This window comes from Hemitrygon akajei, chromosome 13 (genome assembly GCF_048418815.1).
Source record: "Hemitrygon akajei chromosome 13, sHemAka1.3, whole genome shotgun sequence".
Lineage (NCBI taxonomy): Eukaryota > Metazoa > Chordata > Chondrichthyes > Myliobatiformes > Dasyatidae > Hemitrygon > Hemitrygon akajei.
This window is the reverse complement of record NC_133136.1, coordinates 57,644,844-57,672,308: the sequence shown is the minus strand read 5'-3', so window position 1 is coordinate 57,672,308 and position 27,465 is coordinate 57,644,844. Positions and strand designations below refer to the sequence as shown.

At 39.0% G+C, this 27,465-nt stretch overlaps 1 protein-coding gene across 10 annotated transcripts in view; it reads right to left on the bottom strand.

Moving 5' to 3' along the window:
* The window catches only part of fryl (furry homolog, like), a 333,936-nt gene that overhangs the window by 50,934 nt on the left and 255,537 nt on the right, over positions 1 to 27,465 (bottom strand). For all 10 annotated transcript variants that reach the window (XM_073064691.1, XM_073064693.1, XM_073064685.1 and 7 more), the window contains 6 exons: positions 18,483 to 18,686; positions 17,067 to 17,228; positions 13,025 to 13,099; positions 7,574 to 7,750; positions 5,156 to 5,356; positions 2,794 to 2,964 (listed from right to left, as the gene is read on the bottom strand). In XM_073064691.1, coding sequence (XP_072920792.1) covers positions 2,794 to 2,964; positions 5,156 to 5,356; positions 7,574 to 7,750; positions 13,025 to 13,099; positions 17,067 to 17,228; positions 18,483 to 18,686 — 990 coding nt within the window. The remainder of the gene's footprint in view (positions 1 to 2,793; positions 2,965 to 5,155; positions 5,357 to 7,573; positions 7,751 to 13,024; positions 13,100 to 17,066; positions 17,229 to 18,482; positions 18,687 to 27,465) is intronic.

The following is a 27,465-nucleotide window of genomic DNA, read 5'->3' as shown; positions in this document are numbered from 1 at the left end:
AAGGAGAAATCAACATTCATACCATCAGGTTGAAGTCTACCTAGACGGAATGTGAGGTATTGCTCCACCACCTTGACAGTGGCCTCAGACCAACATGTCAGAAGGTAATGGGGATAGGAATTAAAATGGTTGACCATTGGGAAGTTCCACTTTTGCCAGATGGAGCTCGACAAAGTGGTCCCCAAAATTACATCAGCCATCACCAACGTAGAGGAGGCCACGTTGGGAGCACTGGATGCAGTAGATGACATCAAAAGATTTGCAGGTGAAGTGCTGCTTCACCTGTAAAGACTGTTTGGGGCCCACAAAGGAGGAGTGAGTAGAGATGAATGGGCAGCTGTAGCACTTCTGCTGCATGCAGGAATAAGTGACAGGAGGGAGATTAGTGGGGAGGGACAAATGGACAAGGGAATCACGGAAGGGACAATCCCTGTGGAAAGCAGAGAGTTGGGGGGAGGGGGAGGGAAGTAAAAATGTGTTTGGTGGTAGGATTCCACTTTATATGGCTGAGGTTGCAGAGAATGATGTGCGGGCTGCGAAGGCTCACGGGGTAGCACGTGAGGACAAGTGGAACTCTATGCCTGTTAAGGTGGTCGGAAGATGTGGTTGAGAGCAGATGTGCAGGAAATGGAGGAGATGTGGGTGAACGCAGCATCAGTGGTGGAGGAAGGGAAACCCCAGTCTTTGAAGAAGAACATCTCTGATGTCCTGGAACGGAAAGCCACATCCTGGGAACAGATGCAGCGGAGACGAAGGAACTGAGAAAAGGGAATAACAGACAGGGTGGGAAATGGTATAATCGAGATAGCTGTGGGAGTGAACAGGTTTATGAAAGATGTTGATAGATAGTTTGCCTCCAGAGATGGAAACAGAGAAACAGAGAACTCGAGAAAGGGGAGAGAGATTTCAGAAATGGTTCAAGTGAATTTAAGGGCAGGAGGCAGAGTTGATAAAATTCATGAGCTCAGCATGAAGCAGCAGTGATGCAGTTGGCAATGTAGCGCAGAAAGAGCTGGAGCATTACCAGGGAGGTCTGGAACATGGACTGTTCCACGTGGTAAACAAAAAGGCAGGCACAGTGGGTCCCATGCGGGTGCCCATGACTACCCCATGAATTTGGAGAAAGTGGGAGGAGCTAAATGAGAAATTGTTGAGGGTGAGGACCAGTTCTGCCAGATGGAGGAGGAAGGTGGTATAGGGTCTTTTGTTGAGAAAGAAGTGGAGAGTTTTAAGGTCTTCTTGATGGGGGATAGAAGTGTATAGGGACTGGATATCCACGGTGAAAATGAGGTGGTCAGCACCAGGGAATTGAAAGTTGTTGAGATCAAGAGCATGCGGTGTCGCGGATGTAGTTGGGAGGATAGAATGGAGGCAGTGGGACAGGAGCTGGCAGTGGCAGTAAGCCCTCATCGACAGTCAGGATGTGGATCTAGAAGTGAAAAGTGCAGGGCAAGGGAACTCTGGTGGCAGTGGATGGCAGATCTTCATATCTGATGTGTTAGTGATGGTGTGGGAGACAGTAGCCTGATGATTCAGAGTTGGGGTAAGCAGGAGAAGCTGTCTGAGAGTTGGTGTTGACCTCAGAAGTGATGCCATCACACTAGAACAGCACCTCTTTTGTCTATGTGGATTTGATGCTAAGGTTAGGATTGAAGCAGAGAGTATGGAGAGCAGTGTGCATTCAGAGTGTAAGCTTCAGGGAGCACTGAAATTGAGTTGGTTCACGTCTTGTTGGTAATTCAAGATGAAAAGATCCAGAGAAGGCAGAGATTCAGATTGGGGTGTCCAAGAAGAGGAGGGTTGGAGATGGGAGAAGGATCATTAGTGTGAGGAATTCTTGACAAAGAAATGGGCTTGAAGATGGAAGTGACAGAAGAGCTTGGCACCCTGGTGGGCACAGAATTAACTGAGGTTCAGATGAAGAGGGACAAAGATGTGGCCCTTGCTGAGAACAGAATGTCTGCCTCACAAGGGGAAGGTCAGAGGGAATGGTGAAGACCAGGCAGGGAATAGAGCTGGGATCAGAGGGAGAAGGATTGTGGTGTCCAGGGAAGATAAGAGGCAGGAAATGAAGCCTTTGAGAACCTAAGTGGTGACGGGGAGCTTGAGAGAACCAGTGCTGCAGAGTGGTGGTGAGCAGTAATTTTAGCCAAATGCTTAACAGCAATACATTTGACTGGAGCTTTACATACAATATTCACCCTTTAACAAAAAGTTGCTATAGAAATTGCATTAAATTCTAACCATAATATTAAAGTAATGTTAATACTTACAAATCAAGAGTTAGCCCCAGCCTTATTCCACAGGTCTTTACACAGGCATTTTAAGGACAGATGTTATAAATGATGTGCTAACACAGCAAGCCTGAGGCTAGTACCCACAATCTCAACACCAATCATTCAGCATAAAGCAAAGCCAAGGAAAGCTTAATACAACTAAGCAATTATTTAATATATATTTTTAAAAGAATTAGTTGCTTACAAAAAAAAAACACCATCACCTTGATGACCATTGGATTAATTACAAGAAACTGCAGGCTTCTCTTTTACTTCAGCATAAGTACTGAAGATGAATTAACTTTAAAGGCATAGTTTAACCTGTACTGATAATTCTGGTGTCTAATTACTTTATGACACACATTTCGTCTAAAAACTGTCACGTTAATAATATTGAAACTTCAGTAGTTTGGAGTCTGCAGTTTCAGATCAGCTTTCAGTGCAGAAATGTACAGCATTAGAAAGTTCCTAAATCAGCCATGCACCAAACCCTATTTCTACCCATATTGTTTCCCACCTCAGGCAGCTGGTTGTTAGCGCTATCTGGAAGAAGAGTCTCTAAATTTGGGGTCTCAGCTCTAGGCAGTGGTGCTTCTTCAGACACCACACTGGCTGCTGCGTCTCTTGGTTGCAACAGGGAATCGACATGATTTGGTTCAGTATCATATGTTGTTGAATCACTGTTTAGCTAAAGGAAAATGGAAGAATTTTTGTAAGAATAAAACAATATAAATAAAACCACAGTTAACTACAGCTAGAAAAGAAATTTTAAAAAATAACTGGCACAGTGAACAGTAAAACAAAGAATATGCCAAATACTTGAATAATGCATGATGTTAGATATTTTAAAGTCCTTTGAAACAATCTGTTCTCAATATCCAAAATGCTCACTGTGACCCATGGGCAATCATGTGTATAAAAAGCCAAATTTTCCACATTCTGTAAACCTCAGATATTTGTTCCATGAATTTTAACATAGAATTCTGACTACATCTAAACAGAATAGCTAAATAAACATCTAAATGTCCCAATAAAATGAAATAAGTACAATTGGTGGAGTACAAAATTAATTATTTAGCAGCCAGCCTCTCCAGTATGTTCTTAACTTCTCAAACAGATTCAACTACTGCCCAAACCCGAGGAAGGAATAAGAACACTAATTTCCTAAAGCTTTCAGGAGCTGTTTTAGTAATCATCAGTAAAGGACAGGGAGAAAAAATGCTTTATCAGATTTATTTAACAATATTTCCTTATTTAACTTCGATACGTTATTCTCAGTGCAGAAATGTACTTGTCCATAATGCAAATTTAAAATAATGGGTGACAGAGTCAAAGGAGACAGGTGGAAACCCTTTCTAGTTCTCTGTTTTCCACTGGATACTGCAACCCTCTTTTCTTCAAATTGTCATTCAAAAATAACACTGCGTAAATTTAACTAAGCAATATTATAATATGCCATCTTATCACTTCTGGTGGGTGAGGACTGCAAGTGGGTGAAAACGGAAACCAGTAATGCATAGGAACCAAAAACTGAGGGAACACAAAAAGAATAGGTATAGGGCCGGAGCAAGTTGTAGAAATATATAAAGCAAATGTTATAGTTATTAAGGCAAGGCATTTTCCAATGAACTGTTCAAGAATACAGATATTTTAATTAAAGGTGTGATTAAACCAGTGAATAACATTTTTTTAAAATTGCTTGATGGTTTAACATAATACGAAATTAACAAACAAAAATCACAGATTTAAATAAACTGTATGAGCATTACCGGTAATTACCATTTGAGGAAATGTTCCAAATGTCCACCATCCTTCAAGAGAAATGTTTCTAACATAATATCTGAAAGACCTGACTCAAATTTTTAAGAAATTCTTTCTAATCTTTTAGTATGGATAATGAAATAGTTAATTTTCTCTCAAAACATGGATTTCAATCAATTTAACTGAGAATTTTTATTTGTGAATCACATGCTCTTTTTACACAGTAGAGCTCAGAAAAGGGAAACAAAAAACTTAAATATCATCAGTTCAAAGGTATTCATTCACCTTTGCTCAGTACTTAGTTGAATCATCTCTCGCAGCTATTACATCCAGTAGACTTTTTGGACAAGTCTCTCTTAGTTTAGCACAATGTGTTGGAGTAATATTTGTCTATTCCTCCTTGCAAAATTGCTCAAGCTATGCCAGGTTAGTTGTGGAGCGGTGATAGACACCAATCTTGAGATCTTTCCAGAGATGTTTGATTGGGTTAAAGTCAGAACTCTGACTGGGCCACTCAAGGACATCAATTTTCTTCATTTGAAGCCACTCCATGGTTGCTATAGCAGTGTTCTTTGGGTCATTGTCCTGCTGAAAGTCAAACTTCCTCCCCAGCTTAGGCTTTCTGATAGAGACTAGCTGGGTCATATTTACTACTTTTGTCGGACTTTCTGTTCGAAGGCATTAGTGTTTCCACACCAGGCCATGATGCAACCTGTCAAAACACTCTCCAACATTAATTTATAGAAGTTTGTTGAAGTTTTAGATGTCATGCTGCCAAAGAGGATTGAAGAGGATAGTGACTTTTGACAGTGCAGCCCATGGAATCCAAGGCAGAATAAGCAAACTGATTCAAAGTTTGCTATGTCAAAAATGCCAGAGGGCAATCAATGAGTATTTTTGTGTTCAAGGCTGGGTGCCAAATGGTAGAAGAAATTATTGGGAATTTTTTTAAAACAACTGGCATAGGCTTTATGATTCAAATGATCTCATGTCCCAAATATTTTCTATGAATTCTATGATATTATTTTGAATTTAAATCAATAATTTATAAGTAGATCACGTCACAAAAGTACAAATAGATACTATTTTGTAATTAACAAAAAAAAAAGGTGACTTACCATTTGTGTGCGGGTTAATATTTGACTAACAGTCAATACCTCCTCTTCGGATGACTCATCAGTGTCCTCCTGATTGGTTAAATTTAAACTGGGTGTACTTCCTGAAGTATGGAAATCTTGGAGCGATGGTGTATCTCCCTTCTCAATGCTTTCCAAGGAGCGTCTCCGCACACCCCAGTTAAAATTGTCCATGCTTTCACCCTGCAATAGATTTATTTGTCAATATATTTTTAAGAGAAGGAATGTTCATAAAGTTAATTTTTATATGACCATTTTAAACATTGCCAGTGCTATACTATATTAGAGGTGTTGTTCTGTAAACAGCTTATCCCCAAAACACACTGCACAGCTGTTACTCCTTAATGATTTACCAAAATACCCACAAGTGATAGTATACAAAGAACTGAACATATAGTCAATCAAAATAGCACACAGCTTATTATCACCTACAACAGTTCTTTAAATATGTAAATACTGATGTATTTATAAAATTAAAATATAATAAAAATTATTCATAAAATTTTGTTAGAAAATATTTCCAATGAATTGCTTTTAAGTTTTATCTTGTTACAATGATGCAAAGGCATATCCTACAAATAGCCAAAATGTGCACACGTATTTAAACAGAACAGTAAGGCCCCAAGCACTAATACTTTACTGTGAACATTCAACATTTATCACACACAAGACAGTAACTTTACAAAACAGTGCACCAGGCTGCAACTTACCTGCAGCTCCTGGTTAGCAATGAAGAAAAGAGATGACCAGCATTAAAAAGTAAGAAAAGAGAAATATTTGGCACGATGTGAGAAACAGGAGGTTGCCTTAATCTCAACAAACAAAATTACATTGAAATTAACAGACAGTGTACTTAGGATGTGATATCTCAGGTAAAAAAACACCTGTTAATTAAAGGGGTGAACCCTTGGTTGCTTCACCCATTTTCCCCAATTTAAACAACTGTATATTTTACTGATTGACCATTAGATGTTGCAGATATATTGCAACATAATTAAGAAGTACTTTTATATACTACCAAATAGATTTTGAGAAGATTGGAAACAGTTACTGATTCATAGTTAGCTACTAACAGTATTTACAGCAAAATACCTGTTGAGGCTTTATATCTGACAAGATTTGCTTTCATACTCTGTTGATCTAATTTGTTTTTGGATAACATTACACTTCACCTGCTCCTGGTTAAGTGCTGTCCGTAAGACTTCAGCACCAGATTAATTCTCAAACAATATTGCCTGTATCACCAATAATTTTTCTAACTTTTTTTTTCTTCAGTCTTCTCCACAAATCATTTTTAAGATCTTTTTAAGAAAAAGATCAAAATCAAAAATTTAATTCAGAAAATGCCCAAGTTGTTCATTTAAAAATATTGAGAAGTTATCCATAAACTTCTTTGCATATTCCTGGCAAATATATCTAATTAGCTAACATTTAAGTATCAGTAATAACATATTAACACTCACCATGTATATGCTTGAATTTAATAGCTATTGTTATAGTGTTGCTGAAAAAGCTACTGGTACCAGCAAACTAAATAGCAAGGTTACTTTTTCTGTCCATAAACTTCATTTTTGATGAATGCAACTTTTCTTTTGCATCTTAGCATTCAAGTTAGGCCAACTTATCTTCAGACATTTTTTTCACTAATTATTTCAAAGGATATTAACTGTCACACCTAGTGAATCTCCAAAATTGAGCCAGTTATTTTGAATATAAACTAGTTTAGTATTCAAAACAGAATGCGCAGGAATATGTTTAGGAGCTAGCACGGATAAATAGGATTCTTCCCCTCCCTTTTCAGCTTACATGGAGTTATAAATTAAGTACTATATTTCACAGTGGATCTATGTACTTCTGAGTAACAGTCTGTTACTTAAAATACAGATTGTGTTACAAAATCTTTGCACCCAAATCCTTCTCCTATAACATAAAATCTTTCAATCAGCATAGTTATGTTGATGAATTATCAAATAGGTGAAACAGATTTCACTTCCTTCATTTTCATTAGCCAAATGAATATTTTTGTATAGCCTAATCAGCAATATGATGATATGTGCTCAAAAGCTGGATTATAAAACTCCATTTTTAGGTTCCAATTCCGTAAAAATTGCTAAAACTCGAGACATTGTTATGGCCATGGCTGTCACTCATAGAGTTGATTACTGATCTAAGGATAGGAGGCAAAGTTATGTCTACCTTAAGATGCTTATTCCCAGAGATGTTTCAGAGACACTATATCTTATCTAGATCTCTCTCCTTAATGCGCTCACAAGCCCAAGTTTTCCAATGCTGTTATTTACTGATGTACATGACATTCCACTGTTTACTTAGATGAAATTTTTCTTACATAATAGTTAACTTGAAAACATTACACAATTTTAGTTTGCCACAGTTTCTTACCTCTGCATCTTCCAATTCAACATCCAAGAAATCAAAATCCTTCAACACTCCAAATTGTTGTTCACTGTTAGCATCCTCGACTGGCACTTCCTCCTCTCTTATTGGATCTTCAGTTGTGGAAATTAAACTTGTCTGCTGTTCTGAAATATCTAGGTCTTCACTGGATGAAAATACAACCTAGAAAAAATATTTTGAAATTATATACAGATTAATGATATATTTGCAAGAACAAATTTCAACATGAAGCATTTTCACAAGTTTTTTGGCATCTTCGTGTTTTCAACATTGTCTGTGACCATATATGTGAATAGTTTATAGAACCTTTACTGAAGACGACCTGGGAACTAAACCAACAAAAGTTGTATTGAAAGTTTCAATGGTGTTTACATCTGTAAGCTTCATGAATGCAATTCAAATTTAATGATAAAAGAATTTGTATCTGAATAAAAGCAAGCTAAAATATTACAATGGACAAGATCGGGGACAAAAAAAAGCAGGTTATGATGGGAAACAGCATACTTAGATATAAAGCAAGTTTCTTTGGCTCAAGGAGAATAACTAGAATGGAATGCCGGTATTATAGAATGAGCTGATGGCTAAGTGAAAGAGCTAGGAGAAACTGCAAGCACAACAATAAACACGTGGGGTGAAATACTCCAAAATTTCCACAACTGATTTTTGGCACACTGCTTTAAAGTTGACTGATAAATATATTATGTAATTAAATTTTCAGTGCGGATATCAGTCTTCAGCATGACAACCAAGTTGCTGAGTAGAAAGAATAAAGCATGAAGAGTTGGCAGGCAATCCGGGGTAAGTTAAATCCCATCACTTTACAAATAATTATTATTGCTTTTTGGCTAACCCTGTTCACTTGCAAAAGATGGCAACTAAATTATAACAAAATGAAGAATGAAGTTTCTGGTAAATATGAAAACCGTTTGACCACAGGACTTCAATTGAAATAACATAAAATGGGAATGCAAACATTTTTTTGTTGCACTTTTTAATTTATTTGGTCTTAAGATGTGCGATCCATTGGCAAGTTTATGTTTACTGACTCAACCTAAATGATTGAGTCCTAAATGGTTTGCTCAACCAGCACAGAGTCAAATCATTGATGGGCCTGGGGTTACAAAAAGTTTGAAACCATTGAAGAATGGCAAAATTTCCTTCCTTAAACACTCCCTTAAGTTTTTAAACCACATTCCCACAAAATTTGTATCTCAAATTGTTCACTGGAGCATCTGGTGCTAAAATTCCTAAATTATTAATGCAGAGAACATAAAATCACTGTAACTGCAAAAAGTTTGCAAATTTTAAAAGAGAAATAAATCAAATTAAAATAATTATAAGGCAAATGTAAATATTAGGCAAAATAATGCAAAAATTTCCTTTAATTAACATAATTGAACAATCAGCATTACACAGAAGGAAGATTCCAGCTTGATAAAACCACAATACTAAAGAACTTTGCACTAAACTAAAATGTGTCTTTTGATTTTGTGTTTGATATTCTGTGTTTTCACTTTTTGTTGTTGCCATTTGCGCTGGGGGGAGGGTGTTTGATATTTGATATTTTTCTTTGAACAGGTTGGTTCTATGGTTCTTTTTTGTTTTGTGACTGTGGAGAAGACAAACTTCAGGGTTGTATACTGCATATATATTTTGATAATTAATGTATGTTGAATCTTAAATTTGAAGAAATGGAAAATCCTTTATTATGGTTTTAAGCTTCCAGAAGGTATATGACTTGTTCCACCTTAAGCAGTTTAAATTAAACTAATAACCAGGAATATCAAAGGGAAAATATGAGATTGAGTTATTAATTTGGATTAAGTAAGAAAATGAGAAAAAGCGGTAAAGCATGACTTCTCATTCAAGACAGTGACAAGTATTTCAACTGCAGCTATCGGAGTTATCTGGATTTATACTTACATAAGTGACCTGGGGTGTGGGAAAAAATATGGAGTGGAGAGTGAGTCGCAGATTGGCAATATAAATTGGCAGGTAAATCGGTACTGGGGGCACGGCAGCACAGCGGTTAGCATACATCTTTACAGCACCAGTGACCTGGGTTCAACTCCCACCGCTGTCTATAGGGAGTTTGTCCATTTTCCCCACTATCATGTGCATTTCCTCCAGGTGCTCCAGTTTCCTGCCACATTCCAAAGACATACGACTTGGTAGATTAATTAGTCACATGGGTATAATTGGGTGGCAGTGGCTCATTGTATTGGAAGGGCCTGCTACTGAGCTGTATCTCTAAATAAATGTCAAACTTCAAACTCAATACAGGCAAATGCAAAATAATACCTACTCGAAGGAAGAATGAAAAGATAAACAATGAAAAATTCCAAATTAGCACAAGGAAACTAGTAGTGATTTAGGTATGGGAATCAACACATTGTTTTCAGTGAAGAAAGTAACTTTGAAAGCAAACATGTTAGGATGCATGGTGAGAATCAGACCAGAGTGATTTTAGTGCATCACTACTATATACTTTTGAAATTGCATATGAATACTGTGGGAAATGGTAAATGGAAACCTTCAAAGACTTTTATATGTAGTTCAAATATCAGCTCTTCAAAAGAACTACTCTATTTTAGTTTTGCTTTCTAAATCTTTCCCAAAAGTTATCCTGTTCACCTAAATGAACGTGTGCAGTTCTGCTCACCTACCTACAGGAAAGATACCAGTATCTTTGAAAGAGTACAGAGTAAATTTACACAGTGTTGCTGAGACTCAAAGAGTTGAGTTAAAGGGAAAGACTGAACAGGTTAGGACGTTTTTCCCGGGAGCAAAGGAGAATGAGGGGAGATCTTATAGAGGTACACAAAATTATGAAGGATATAGATAGGAATATGAATGTTTGCGGGCTTTTCTCCCTCAATTTGGGTGAGACTTGAACTGGAATTCATAGTTTTAGGGTGAACAGTAAAATATTCATGCAAAATCTGAGGGTGAGCTTCTCCATTCAGAAGGTGGTGTGAGCTGGAAATGAGCTGCCAGCAGAAGTGGTAGATGTGAATTCAATCATAATACTTAAAAGAGATGTTTGGATAGGTATATGGATGAGAAAACTATGCAGGGCAGGTAGATGGGACTAAGCAGAAGAGCAGGCTGGCATAAATCAGATGGGCCAAAGAGCCTGTTTCTCTGTGCTGTAGTGACCTATACTATTCTATTGTCAAAAATTGATGTTGACAATCACCAGCTGCCTTTTAAATACATTACCTACCTTTGTTACTACTATTCCTTTAACAACCTGTACTTTTTCCTCTTCTACATGTCTGTTTAGGAGTATGTTACCAATTTTATTTTTAAGTCCTCAGTGTAACAAATGAAGCACAGATTAATTCCCTTCTTGTTACAACTCCATAAGAGAATACAATGGATCAATAAGATATGATACAATTTCAACAAATCTGCACTGATGATGTCTCACTTTACTTTATTGTCACCAAACAATTGATACTAGAGCATACAATCATCACAGCGATATTTGATTCTGTGCTTCGTGTTCCCTGAAGTACAAATCAGAGTAAATATAATGAAAAATTAAATTATAAATCATAATTAGAAAATAGAAAAGTGAAAGTAAGGTAGTGCAAGTCAGGTCCTGATATTTGGAAGGTACAGCCCAGATCCAGGTCAGGATCTGTTCAGCAGTCTTATCACAGTTGGAAAGAAGCTGTTCCCAAATCTGGCTGTACGAATCTTCAAGCTCCTGAACCTTCTCCCAGAGGGAAGAGGGACAAAAAGTGTGTTGGCTGGGTGGGTCATGTCCTTGATTATCCTGATAGCACTGCTCTGCCAGCTTGCGGTGTAAAGTGAGTCTAAGGATGGAAGATTGGTTTGTGTGATGTGCTGGGCTGTGCTCACGATCTTCTGCAGCTTCTTCCAGTCTTGGACAGGACAACTTCCATACCAGATTGTGATGCACCCTAGAAAAACGCTTTCTACATTGCATCTATAAAAATTAGTGAGGGTTTTAGGGGACAGGCCAAATTTCTTCAGCTTTCTCAGGAAGTAAAGGCACTGGTGGGCCTTCTTGGCAGTGGACTCTGCTTAGTTAGACCAAGTCAGGTCATTTGTGATATTCACCCTGAGGAACTTGAAGCTTTTGACCTGTTCCACCTGCGTACCACCAATGTAGATGGGGCTACTCCTTCTGAAGTCAACAACCAATTCCTTTGGCTTGCTGACGTTGAGGGATAGGTTATTGTCTTCGCACCATACCACCAGGTTCTTAATTTCCTCTCTGTATTCAGACTCATTACCCAAGATACGGCCTACAATTGTGGTGTCATCAGCAAACTTATATTTTGAGTTTGATGGAAACTTGGCTACACAATCATGGGTGTACAGTGAGTACAGCAGGGGGCTGAATACACAGCCTTGTTGGGCACCATTGCTCAGAGTGATCGAGGAGCAGAGCTTATCCCCTATTTTTACAGCCTGGGTCCTGTCTGTGAGGAAGTTGAAGATCCAGCTGCAGATCTGAGTGCTAAGACCCAGGTTCTGGAGCTTAGGAATCAGTTTATTTGGAATGATGGTATTAAAGGCAGAGCTGTAGTCAATGAAAAGGAGCCTTACATATGCGTCTTTATTCTCCAGGTGTTCTAAGGAGGAATGTAGTGGCAGAGGGATGGCATCTGCTGTTGACCTGTTGCTCCAGTAGGTGAATTGCAAAGCGTTGAGGTTGACTGGTAGGTTATGGTTGATATCTTCTTCCATCTTTCTCCAAATGTATTAATTTTGTCAGTGGTAAGGTCTTTTCATAGCTTTTTCACTGCTCACCAAACAACTTACTTGTTGTTACAATTTATCCCTCACCCAACATGGGTTTTGTACACGATATTCCTATTCTCTTGCTTGTCATATATTCAAAGCGGATGGGGATTGAGCTTTTGCTTTCTTCATATGGTTTAGGTATCTAGCAAAGTGACAATGCTGCCTATGTATTTAGCACCTCTTTTCAGCTTAAACCTATCCAATATCACGATACCCTACTGAACACATAATGGATTAAATTTTCCTCCATTTTGCTTTTATATCTTACCCTTAAACATTTTATTTATTATTTTAAAATTTCTCTAAGTCTTGTCTTTTTTCTTTTCATTATTTGGAGATCTATATTGAACAAATCTTCTTTTCTACTTCCTAACAGATTCATTCTAAAAATCCACTAGTATATTATGCCTTTATACTGTACAATGCTATATTATTCTTGACCTTACTTTTATTATTTTCTTTCACACTAATCCCTGATTCAATGGGCAGTCTACTCTTTGCTTTCTCATGTTGTTTCAAATAAAATACTTCGTGGCTTGTCATGAAAACAGAAAACAGTTTTGAATAACTAATATAAATAAGGACGGCATTAACCAATATACTAGATTATAAACTAGAAATATTCCTTAAGCAAAATAAAGAGATTTAACCTACCGATGGGTTCTTTGGGAGACCAACTTCTTGGCCACAAAGTGAAAGGACATTCATTAATTTCTCTCTTGTTCTTCTCTAAAATAAAAATACAAATGTTTCAAGAGATCACAAACGTTAAAAAAGGACAAGATTTTGTTTACAAACCATTACTAATTCCAAGTACACCAAACTCTTAATGGACTAGATTGTTCTTACCTTTATCCAGCAATTTTGTTGAGAACAGTTGGCTATTGTGCACTCACATCTTTAATTTCTGTGCCCAAGTGCTTAAAATATGGAAGATGGAGATGAGCTAGATATCAGATGCCAGCGTTCAGATTAGAAGTACTGAAGAAAAAAGGCCGAACACAAACTGTGTCTAGCTCCTCTCAACTTTATGTTAGGGATAAATGCAACCTCATTCATATGGATGAGGTCAATAATCTTGAATTACAAAGGTGTATATGTATGTATATATGTTGGCGTGGGTGCTCTATATATATACACTCACACACTCAATGCCTTCTATGCTTGCTTTGAAAGGGAGAATACAACTACAGCTGTGAAGACCCCTGCTGCACCTGATGACCCTGCGATCTCTGCCTCAGAGGCCGATGTTAGACTGACTTTAAAGAGAGTGAACCCTTGCAAGGCGGAAGGTCCTGATGGAGTACATGGTAAGACACTGAAAACCTGTGCCAACTAACTGGTGGGAATATTCAAGAACATTTTCAACCTCTCACTGCTACGGGTGGAAGTTCCCACTTGCTTCAAAAAGGCAACAATTATACCAGTGCCTAAGAAGAATAATGTGAGCTGCCTTAATGACTATCACCCAGTAACACTCACAGGAAATGCTTTGAGAGGTTGGTCATGACTAGAATGAACTCCTGCCTCAGCAAGGACCTGGACCCATTGCAATTTGCCTATCGCCCCAATAGGTCAACAGCAGATGCAATCTCAATGGCTCTTCACATGCCTTTCAACCACCTGGACAACACAAACACCTTTGTCAGGATGCTGTTCATTGACTATATCTCAGCATTTAATACCATCATTCCCACAATCCTGATTGAAAAGTTGCAGAACCTGGGCCTCTGTACCTCCTTCTGCAATTGGATCCTTGACTTCCTAACTGAAAGACCACAGTCTGTGCGGATTGGTGATAACATCTTCTCCTCACTGATGATCAACACTGGTGCATCTTAGGGGTGTGTGCTTAGCCTACTGCTCTACTCTATATATACCCATAAAAGTGTGGCTAGGCACAGCTCAAATACCATCTATAAATTTGCTGATGATACAACCATTGTTGGTAGAATCTCAGGTGGTGGTGTACTGGAGTGAGATATGCCAACTAGTGGAATGGTGTCACAGCAATAACCTGGCACTCAACGTCAGTAAGATGAAAGAGCTAATTGTGGACTACTGGAAGGGTAAGACGAGGGAACACAACCAATTCTCATAGAGGGATCAGAAGTGGACAGTACAAGCAGTTTTAAGTTCCTAAGTGTCAAGACCTCTGAGGATCTAGTTTGAAGAGATATGGTATGTTAACAAATACACTCAAAAGCTTCTATTGATGTACCGTGGAGAGCATTATGACAGGCTGTATCACTGTCTGGTATGGGGGGGGGAAGTGCTACTGCACAGGACCGAAAGAAACTGCAGAAGATTGTAAATTTAGTCTCCATCTCGGGTACTAGCTTACAAAGTACCCAGGAAATCTTCAAGGAGTGGTGTCTCAGAAAGGCAGCATCCATCATTAAGGACCTCCAGCACCTAGGGCATGCCCTTTTCTCACTGTTGCCATCGGATAGGAGATACAGAAGCCTGAAGGCACACACTCAGTGATTCAGAAACAGCTTCTTCTCCTCTGCCATCCGATTCCTAAATGGACATTTAACCCTTGGAACACTACCTCACTTTTTTAATATATTTCTGTTTATTGCACAATTTTTTATCTATTCAATATACATATACTGTAATTGATTCAGGTATTTATTATTCTTTTATTTTGTGTTTTTTTTCTTGTACATTATGTACTGCATTGTTCTGTTGCTGCTAAGTTAACAAATTTCACGTCACATGCCAGTGATTAATCTCCAATCATTTCCTATTAAGTCTACTTATTTTAACTTCAATATTACATGTATATGATCATACGAGTCACTAATTCTACTGAGCAGACAAAATGTATCTATTTTACACAATTATTCCTATTAAGGGATTTCTATTCCCTTAATATAAATAATTATTTTGTGTATACATTTTATGGTATTATTACACAAATAATTTGTAATGACACATTCCAGATTAATTTGATATGAATGGTTATCTACTGTATCCTACTAGCCTGGAAGAGAGTGGAAGGAACTTAATAAATACAAAGTTTTTGCAATATATTCATTTATCATGATCATTGCATAGTTGGCGAGACCAGCATTTGTTGCCTAATTGCCTGTAAGAAGGAATTGGTCAACCACCTTCTTGAGGTATTGCAGTCCTTTTGTTGAAGATACTTCGATAGTAATGCTGAGTAGAGAATCCCAGGATTTAAACCCTGGAATGACAAGGAGTCTTACATTTGGTGACTTTCGCTGGAAACTACTGCCCTTATCCTTCTTAATGATAGTGGAATGAATTTACTGGGCTTAGCTAGGTAAATGTAATGATTTTTGTAGATGGCACATGCTGGAGGCACTTCACACTGGCAGGGAAACAAATGAATGTTCAAGGCCAATAATGGGCGTCAATTAAACAGGATGCATGGTACTAGGTTATTCAGAGTTGTCAGAGCTGCTTGCATAGCACTCTACCCCAATGTCTACAAGGCACAAATGTGGAGTAAAGGACTAGGAGGCAAGTTAGTGCAAGATATCCAACCACTTAGTTGTTCTTACAGCCACAATACTTATGCAGTGATCTAGTTAAGTTTTTGATCTATAGTGACTCTAAGATGTTCATGGTGTAGACTCTGCCAGAGTTGCAAGTTGAATATAATTGTGTTGTGCATTATTACTTGCCACTTAACTGCTCCTGACTGAATCTAGTAAATGCGCTGCAGTATGCAGTCACCGACTGCTTCATTTGCTGAGAACTTTAAATGAAATTAAACATTGTACAATCCTGCAACAGAAAGAAGATCTCTGATGAAGCAGGAGTAAATGACTTCAGAACCAATATGGTACATTGTCTGCTTCCTTAACCTTTGCTGTATGCTGTACTCTCGGCCATTTCTTCATCTCTTGCAGAGGGAATTAAATTAGCTGAAGACTGGCATTTGTGATGGCGGGGACCTTAGGAGGAAGCCAAAATAGATAATCCAGTTGGCACAGATTTTTCTGGCGTGAGTACACAGAGAACCACATGATACTGCATGATGATTAAGTGACTTTAGATATGAGGAGACATTAGATAGATTGGCCTTCTTTATCCTGGAGTAAAGGAAAGGAAGGGTGACCCGATAGAAATACACAAGATTATGAGAGGCAAAGTTAAGGTAGAGAGTCAACGTTTTTAACCCATGGCAGGAGTATGAAAAACAAGAGAGCATAGATCAATGGCAATCTACTATATGTGGTAAGAGAGAATGGTTCATATTGGAATATGTATATATATATATATATATAAAATAAATAAATAATTGCTGCTAGGGAGATAATGTAATCAGATAGAATTACTATGTTTAAGAGGGATTTAGACAGACACTTGAAATGAAGAACGTGGCCCAAACTGGACAAATGGGATTAGTGCAGTCAAGCAAAGAAAAGGTCAGCATGGACAGCACATGCTGAAGAGACTGTTCCTGTGCTGCAATACTCAATAACATTTCTTACTGAGTATTGTTTTGAGTATTCCAGTCTTAGGTTTAGCACCATCTTCCTAGGACTGGCATTATTGAAAATGGAAATGTGCTTAGACACTTAATACTGTGTCTGGTGGAAATACGGTTTAGTCATCATTATATTCATAAACACTATGGTCAACCCCTATTACTAACACATCGGCTTTAAGAAGAAATAATTTATCTAGACCAAACTTTGAGCGGAGTTCAATGTACCTGGGACAGTTGTGGCCTCTTCCAGCTGACTGGCACTAAGGCATTTGAGTTGGATCCTGATGATGTGGAAGAAGTGCTTCGAGTGACAGCAATGACTTTTGGTTTTCCATTTCTGCATGCAGCGCTGTGTTGATCACCATATTTCTGTCCTATAATTGGTGTCTGTTGAAATCAGAATGGTAATAAGGTAAAAACAGCACAATGCATCGGCAGTAAAAAGAAAAACTGCTGCAAAGGTTCAGCAGGTCAGGCAACAATTGTGCAGAGAGAAACTTGACAACCCTTCTCAACAATGACCTTTCAGCAGAACCAAGAGAGTTCAAATTGAAATTTCTCAAGATGCTGAGATGTGGGGAGCGAAGTGGTGGAGTGAAGGAAACAATTGTAATGTCCATAGTTGAATGGACAGGAAGACAGACTGAATGGTTGCGATACTGGCTGAAAGAATGCGGTGAAGAAAATGTAGACTAGAAGAATAAAAACATGGGGGACAAGGTTAACAAAAAAAAAAGGCTTCAAACACATTGAAAAAGAAAAACATTATATAATAACTAAAAGTACTAAGGCAGGCAGCATCTGTGAAGAAAAAAAAAGACAGAATTAACATATCATTTTGATAACCTTTCCGAATGGGTCTGACTACCTGAAATTGAATCTATATTCTGTGTTTACCCTGAGCACTTTAATGAATCAAGTTAGGAGATCTAACACTGCTTGGCTGGCTTAAGTTGGGACTTGTTGGAAGAGTATAAGAGACCAAAGACAGAATAGATGTGCAGTGGTGAACTGAAGTGGCAGACACCTGAAATCTCAGAGGTCATATTGAATAAATGCGATCAGCAGAGTAGTCATTCAATACTCTATTTTTTTTCCCCAATGCAGAAGAGTTCACATCATAAACACCAAATTTCACAGACTAAATTGAAAGTTATGTTTGGGTTCTGTAAAAGGTAGAGAGAACATGGATGGAAATTAAAGAGTGCACTCATGCATCATAGACAGAATGCTTCTAGAATACTGATTTGGTGGGGGGGGGGTGGTAGGAAGGAGTTGGACTGAACATCACATTGAATGAGATGGTATCAAAGAGTTGGCCATATCAATTTCTGCATCATAGAGGTCAGTCTGTCAAAAATAAAGCATCCACTTGTGAGCAGAATGACTGATTATCTTTTGTTGCTCTACTGAATAACAATCATTCACATTCTCAAAGAAAGTCTTATAAACATCTACAAATGAGTTACATTTGTAAAAATTTGATTCAGATATAAACATGTGTGCTGTAATACTGTAGAATGCAAGCAGAAACAAAATAGATTATATAGGAAAACTATGATTTTAGACCAACAAACAGCTACTTCAGGGTTCAGTTTCAATTTATTATATTAGCAATAGGCATATTTTTCAGTTACATACCTCAGTGATATCAAAATGGAAATCTAGAGTCCTTCCAGGCAGTTCCTTTGAAGCATTGTTCCAAATTTTCGTGAAGGAAATTTCAGGAGATGAAGATGAATCAACTCCATAATTTGTTCTATGTGCCTCATCTGGTACAACAAGACTAGCTGATCGAGACACTACCAATTTCAGAATGTTAAGTGCTTCCTTCCAGTATGGACTCTAAATAACATAAATAAAACAATCATTCTACATATTGACACAGCCAACTTCATTGGTCTGCCTCAGTAATGGTAAAATACTACACTGAACATGAACCACAAGACTGCAAAATTTATCAGATTTCAAATAAATAGTTTACCTGACACTTTGTTTTTGAGAACGACTCTTCAGTTTTTCTTTAAAGAAAGCATTTATCAATTCTTTTACCTCTCCTTTCCTGATCACCAAGTGTTGTTCATTACTCATTATGTTGTCAAACTTCTAACAAAATACCTGAATTAACCAACACACACAAAATGCTGGTGGAACACAGCAGGTCAGGCAGCATCTATATGGAGAAGCGCTGTCGACGTTTCGGGCGCTTCTCCCTATAGATGCTGCCTGGCTTGCTGCGTTCCACCAGCATTTTGTGTGTGTTGCTTGAATTCTTGAATTTCCAGCATCTGCAGATTTCCTCATGTTTTTCTGAATTAAGCATGTACTTTGCCTTCAAAGCCGACTTTCCACAGTGAAAGAGATGTGATAACCTTTGGAAAGTCAAACTTGAAAGCAGAATACAGAGCTAATGACAGAATTTGTAACAGTATCGAGGAACAGAGGGATCTCGGAGTCAGCACCCAAAAATCCCTCAAAGTTGTAGCGCAAGTTGATAGAGTGGTTAAGAAGGTGTATAGTGTGTTAGCCTTCAATGTCCAGGGATCAAGTTCAAGAGCCATGAGTTAATGTTGCAGCTCTAAAACTCTGGTTAGACCATACTTGAAATATTGTGTTCAGTTCTAGTCCCCTCATTAAAGGAAAGATGTGGAAGTTTAGAAAGTATCCTTATGAGGATATTTTAAAGTTCAAAGTAAATTTATCAAGGTAAGTACATGTCACCATATACAACTCTTGAGATTCATTTTCCTGCAGGCAAACTCAGTAACTCCAAAAACCATAACAGAGTCCATGAAAGACCGCACCAAAATGGCAGACAACCAGTGTGTAAAAGACAATACAAAAGAGAAGTAATAACAAATAAATAAGCAATAAATATCAAGAACATGAGATGAAGAGTCCTTGAAAGTGAGTCCATAGTTTGTGGGAACATTTCAGTGATATGGCAGTCAAGTTCAGTGAAGTTATCCCCTCTGGTTCAAGAGAGTGATAGTTGAATGGTAATTGCTCCTGACCCTGGTGGTGTGAATGATTTGGTTCCTACACCTTCTTCCTGTTGGGAGAAGCGAGAAGAAAGCAAGACCTGGATGGTGGGGTCACTGATGATGGATACTTTCATGCGATAGCACTCCATGTAGCTGAGCTCAGTGATGGGGAGGCTTTACCTGTGATAGACTGGGCTGCATCCACTGCATTTTGTTGGATATATATAGAAGTTTGTCAAAATATTAGAAGTCATGTCAAATATTTGCAGACTTCTAAGGAAGCAGAGGTGCTGTCGCGCTTTCTTCATACTTGCACTTACGTGCTGGGCCCAGGACGTAGAAATTTACATATGATAATACGAAGGAATTTGAAGTTGATTACCCTCTCCACCTCTGATTCCCCTGATGAGGGCTGGCTCATGGATCTCTGGTTTCCTCCTCCTGAAGTCAATAATTAGCTCTAATCTTGCTGACATTGGTTGTTGTTATCGCACCACCCAGTCAGATTTTCAGTCTCCCTCCCATATCCTCATTGTCATCACCTATGATTCAGTCTATGAAAGTGGCAAACTTAAATATGGCACTGTACTGGAGTTGTCACAAGTGTAAAGTGAGTAGAGCAAGGGGCTAAGCACGCAGCCTTGTGGCGCACCTGTGTTGATGGAGACTGTTGCTGGCAGTCTGAATTGACTGGGGGGTTTTGCAAGTGAGGAAACCGAGGGTCAAATTGTACAAGGAGGTACCATCGCCTTTTTTTGAAGATTATTGATTAGCTTTGAGGGGATGATAGTATTAAATGCTAAGCTGTAGTTGACAAAGAGCATCCTGATATATGCATCTTTGTTATCCAGATGTTCAAGGGTTGAGTGAAGAGCCAATGAAATAGCATTTGCTGTGGACCTGTTGTGCCGGTAGGCAAATTGAAGTGGATCCAAGTCCCTTCTCAGGCAGGTGTTCATATATTTCATCACCAACCGCTTAAGGCACTTTATCACTGTGGATGTAAGCGCTTTTAGATTATAGTCAATGAGGCGGGTAAGCACAATCTTCTTAAACACCGGTATAATTGAAGCCTCAGACTGCCAGCGAGAGGTTAAATATCTCAGCAAACACTCCATCCGGTTGATTAATACAAGTCTTTAGACTTGGCTAGGTACACCATCTGAGCTGGATGCTTTCTGTGGGTTCACCATCCTGAAGGATGCCCTCATGCTAGCCTCAAAATTTGAAATCGCTGGATCGTTGAGGGCTGTGGGAGTTTGTGATGGTTCCTCCATGTTTTGATGGTCAAAGTGAGCATAGAAGATAGGCAGAGTGAGCTGGGGCTTTTCTAAGAGGAGGAGGATGAGAAGTGACATGATAAGAGGCATTGATAGAGTGGACAGCTAGAGACATTTTCCCAGGGTGGAAATGGCTAATATGAGGGGGCATAACTTGAAGATGTGTAGGTGAGATGTCAGAGGAAGGTATTTTGTTTTTTCTTAATACACAGAGTGTGGTAGGTGCACTGTCAGGGGTGGTGTTAAGAGGAAGATACAACAGGGAAATCTAAGATAGGCATATGGATGAAGGAAACATGGACAGCTATGTGGATGGGAAGGCTAGACTGATCTTAAATGAAGTGAAATAGTCAGCATAACATGGTGGGCTGAAGGAGTTGTACTGCACTGTACCAGCTGACAGGAGTTGCATTCTCAATCCTCTCAACGATTTTGTTAAAGGGAATCTGGCCCTCCTTTATTTTGGCACAAGAGCAGGAACTCTCTGAACTATATCTTCCATTTCATGTTGATATCCTGAGTGGATCTAAAAATTTTAATGTTCCCATCGCAGCATCAATCAGGCAAAGAAAACTGACCTACTCCATGATCAATAGCTAAAATTGGTTGATTTCTCCATCAGTTTTTAAATGGAACACATTTCAAGGTCCAGTTCAAGTTCAGTTTATTGTCATTTCACCATAAACGTTTACTGCCAAAGTTCCTCTAGGCCAAGGTACACAACACACTAATATATAACTCACAAGCACACAACACAAAGTAATATAACCACAAATAAATTTACAAACAGTAAGGTGCATTTACATCACAAGTTGAAAAGTAAACAGTATAAAGGAACTAGCATTTCACACGTGGTGAGATCTGGGTGGTGGCAGGGAGTTCAGTAGTCTAACACCCTGGGGGCAGAAGCTGTTTCCCATCCTAACAGTTCTTATCCTAATGTTACGGTATCTCTTGCCTGATGGTAGAGCATCAAAGAGATTTTTGGATGGATGGGAAGGATAATTGAAAATGCTAAGGGACCTGTGTTCGCAGGACTCTGGATAAATATCTCTGATGGGTGAAAGAGAAACCTAGATGGTCCTCTCAGCAGACTCCACAATCCTTTGTAAGGACTTGTAATTCCCGTACTAGATGATGGTGCAGCTGGTCAGAACACTCCTGATAGTGCCCCTATAAAAATTGGTTCGAAGGGTGGTGTGGCGTAGCCTCGCTTGCCTCAATCTTCTCAGGAAGTGGATATGCTGTTGTGCTTTCTTGACCAAAGAGGTGATGTTGAGGTGACATTGTACATTATGTGCAATTCCAGAAACATTATTTTTAATTATGCTTTTATATCTCTAAGTTGAATGAATCTTCCGAAAGAAAAATATATAGTAAACATGGCTCCATTTCTTCAATTAAATAGACATAAATTTCTCCCACTTATGCCATCTGATTTGAAAAGCAGCTCGGAGTATATTTCTATCATTTTCATGTAATCAATGTTTCCTTGTGTTAGTATTGCAAACCTTGAATTTTTGTCTTTGCAATGTCTACAGCCATGACCCCATGTAATTTATTATTCCTCTGGGCAAATGCACACACTTAATTGACAGCTGTGATTCCATCCAAATCCTTTTAGGGTTAAATGATTATGACTAGGAAGACAAATACAAATAGAATGGACATAAAAATTCAAGAACTTACTATAACGGCCACTGCACTGACAAGACCCTCCAGATAACAACAAATAATTGAAGTGCCTTGCTATTATTTTCTTCTCATCTAATTATTCATAGATTCTTCAAAAAGCATTTTGTATATATGCTAGGTAGTTTTAACAATTTATATTTCAGTGCCAAGATTAACAAAAGCATAACAAGCAATATTTTATATTGAAAATGTTTCAATTCTTCCTTCTACCAGCCTGAAGCTCACTGTATTCAAAATGTTGAATCAATGAAAACAAATCAAAGAAAAAAGCAAAATCCCCTTTGAGGTACATATTATGAATTGTAAGCTTGTGGTTTATACTGTTCCCTCCATTGTCAGAAATACTGACTTGAAGTCATCCTGAGGCAATAAATGCATATTGGGAAAGGGCACTATACATAAAGGCGATTGTCTTGATTCATGTCTCAGATATTTTGTCTACATGGTGCAGGTTTATTCCAAATGCAACAACTCGTGTTGCCATGTTTTGAGGACTCCAGGATTCAATAAAAGAATAAAAGAACTTGTGTATGAACTAGACTGAACTAAAAATCCTAAAATGTCAAGAAAGAAATTAAACACTAAGATATATTCTAAAATTAACTATATAAGTATACAAAGAAAAGTACTTTGAAATGGCCACTTCCTCAAACCATTATTTACTGAACACATCATCCAACAAAAATGAAGCAATTATGTAATTTAAACACTGTCACAACAAACTTCAATTTCAACAGTATTTAATCTGAGGAAATGTGTGCATATACTTTGTGAAATCTGATTTTTTTTCTACTAAGCAAAAGGCTCAATTGTTGCGGACATTTCTGCTAGGTAGCTGTGTTTCTCTTGCATGATGTAGCCTGATCTGAATATTTCCAGCATTTTCTATTTTATATCCCCAAGGTATCAGAGGGTGAAAGCTTTTTGTTGCTTTGGTTGCAACAATCTGCTTAAATGTCAAAGCTTGATTTGGATATTACAAAGATATTCTATGATCATTTTTAAAAAATATACACTTCAGTAGATATGAACTCTTATACTCATAAGACCATAAGACATAGGAGCAGAATTAGATCATTTGGCCCATTGAGTCTGCTCCACTATTCCATCAGGGCTGATTTATTATCCCTCTTAATCCTAATCGCCTGCCTTTTCCCCGTAACCTTTGACACCGACTAATCATGAACCTGTGAACCTCCGCTTTAAATATACTCTCTGTCTTGGCCTCCACAGCCCTTTGCGGCAACGGCAATGAATTAGGCAGATTCACCACCATCTGGCTGAAGAAATTATTACCCATTTCCATTTTAAATAGATATCACTCTATTCTGAGGCTGTGCCCTCTGGTCATAGACACCCTAAGTAGAAACATAGAGAACCTACAGCACAACACAGGCCATTTGGCCCACAAGGTTGTGCCGAACATGTCCCTACCCTAGAAATTACTAGGCTTACCTATAGCCCTCTATTCTTCTAAGCTCCATGTACTTATCCAAAAGTCTCTTAAAAGACCCTCTCGTATCCACCTCCATCACCTTTGCCAGCAGCCCACTCTACGCACTCACTACTCTCGGAGTAAAAAAATTTACCCGACATCTCCTCTGTACCTACTCCCCAGCACCTTAAACCTGTGTCCTCTTGTGGAAACCATTTCAGCCCTGGGAAAAAGCCTCTGACTATCCACACAATCAACGCCTCTTAACATCTTATACACGTCTATCAGGTCACCTCTCATCCTCTGTCGCTCCAAGGAGAAAAGGCAGAGTTCACTCAACCTATCCTCATAAGACATGCTCCCCAATCCAGGAAACATCCTTGTAAATCTACTCTGCACCCTTTCTATAGCTTCCATATTTTTCCTGTAGTGAGGCGACCAAAATTGAGTACAGTACTCTAAGTGGGGTCTGACCAGGGACATATATAGCTGCAACATTACCTTTCAGCTCCTAAATTCAATTCCATGATTGATGAAGGCCAATACACCGCACGCCTTCTTAACCACTGAGTCAACCTGCGCAGCTGCTTTGAGCGTCCTATGGACTCGGACCCCAAGATTCCTCTGATCCTCCACACTGCCAAGAGTCTTACCATTAATACTATATTCTGCCATCATATTTGACCTACCAAAATGAACCACCTCACACTGATCTGGGTTGAACTCCATCTGCCACTTCCCAGCTCAGTTTTGCATCCTATCGATGTCCCGCTGTAACCTCTGACCGCCCTCCACACTATGCACAACACCTCCAACCTTTGTGTCATCAGCAAACTTACTAATCCATCTCTCCACTTTCTCATCCAGGTCATTTATAAAAATCACAAAGAGTAAGGGTCCCAGAACAGATCCCTGAGGCACTCCACTGGTGACCAACCTCCATGCAGAATATGACCCATCTACAACCACTTTTTGCCTTCTGTGGGTAAGCCAGTTCTGGATCCACAAAGCAACGTCTCCTTGGATTCAATGCCTCTTTATTTTCTCAATAAGCCTTGCATGGGGTACCTTATCAAATGCCTTGAAGAAATCCATATACACTACATCTACTGCTCTTCCTTCATCAATATGTTTAGTCACATCCTCAAAAAGTTCAATCAGGCTCGTAAGGCAGGACTTGCCTTTGACAAAGCCGTGCTGACTATTCCTGATCATATTATACCTCTTCAAATGTTCATAAATCCTGCCTCTCAGGATCTTCTCCATCAACTTACCAACCACTGAGGTAAGACTCACTGGTCTATAATTTCCTGGTCTATCTCTACCCCCTTTCTTGAATAAAAGAACAATATTCGCAACCCTCCAATCCTCTGGAACCTCTCCCTCCCCCCATTGATGATGCAAAAATCATCGCCAGAGGCTCAGCAATCTCCTCTCTCGTCTCCCACAGTAGCCTGGGGTACACCTCATCCAGGCCCGGCGACTTATCCAACTTAATGCTTTCCAAAAGCTCCAGCACATCTTCTTTCTTAATATCTACATGCTCAAACTTTTCAGTCTGCTGCAAGTTGTCACTATTATCACCAAGAGCCTTTTCCATAGTGAATACTGAAGTAAAGTATTCATTAAGTACCTCTGCTATTTCCTCCAGTTCCAGACACACTTTCCCACTGTCACATTTGATAGGTCCTATTCTTTCACGTCTTATCCTCTTGCTCTTCACATACTTGTAGAATGCCTTTGGGTTTTCCTTAATCCTGCCCACCAAGGCCTTCTCATGGCCCCTTCTGGCTCTCCTAATTTCCTTTTTAAGCTCCTTCCTGTTAGCCTTATAATCTTCTAGATCTCTAAGTTTACCTAGCTCTCTGAACCTTTTGTAAGCTTTTCTTTTCTTCTTGACTAGATTCAATACAGCCTTTGTACACCACGGTTCCCTCACCCGACCATAACTTCCCTGTCTCATTGGAACGTACCTATGCAGAACTTCACACAATATTCCCTGAACATTTTCCACATTTCTTCCATACTTTTCCTTGAGAACATCTGTTTCCAATTTCCTGCCTGATAGCCTCATAGTTCCCCTTACTCCAACTAAGCGCTTTTCTAACTTCCTATCTCTCTCCAATGCTATGGTAAATGAGATAGAATTATGATCACTATCTCCAAAATGCTCTCCCACTGAGAGATCTAACACCTGACCAGGTTCATTTCCCAATACCAAATCAAGTACAGTCTCTCCTCTTGTAGGCTTATCTACATATTGTGTCAAGCAACCTTCCTGACCACACCTAACAAACTCCACCCCATCTAAACCCTTTGCTCTAGGGATATGCCAATCTATATTTGGGAAACTCTTATTATTACACCTTTCCAGGATCTGTTTCCCTATCTGCTCCTCGATATCCCTGTTACTATTCGGCGGCCTATAAAAAACACCTAGCAAAGTTATTGATCTCTTCCTGTTCCTAATCTCCATCCACAGAGACTCCGTAGACAATCCCTCCATGATGTCCACCTTTTCTGCAGCCGTGACACCATCTCTGATCAACAGTGCCACGCCCCCACCTCTTTTGCCTCCCTCCCTGTCCTTTCTGAAACATCTAAAACCCTGCATCTGAAGTAACCATTCTTGTCCCTGAGCCATCCAAGTCTTCTGTAATGGCCACCACATCATATCTCCAAGTACTGATCCACTCTCTAAGCTCATCCGCTTTGTTCACAACACTCCTTGCGTTAAAGTAGACACATCTCAAACCTTCAGTCTGAGCGCGTCCCTTCTCTATCACTGCCTATCCTCCCTCACACGTTGTCTCCTGTCTTTCTCTATTTGAGAGCCAGACGCCTCTTCCCTAGTCTCTTCAGTTTGACATCCTCTCCAGATCCACTCTCCCTGGACCTTTCAATGTTTGATAGGTTTCAGTGAGATCTTCCTTCATTCTTTCAAACACTTCTTTGCCCATTTTCCCAATCTGTCCAACTCTTCTTACATACTCCCTGCTTCCTCAACACAACTTGCCCCTCAACCTACCTTGGTATTATTTGGAAACTTGGCCTAAAGTTGTCAATTCCATTATCGAAATTATTGACATATAATGTGAAAAGATGCAGTCCCAATACCAACACCTGCAGAACACCACTAGTCACGGGCAGCCAACCAGAATAGGCCCCCTTTATTCCCGCTCTATGCCTCCTGTCAGTCAACTAATCTATCTGTGCTAGTACCTCTCTTG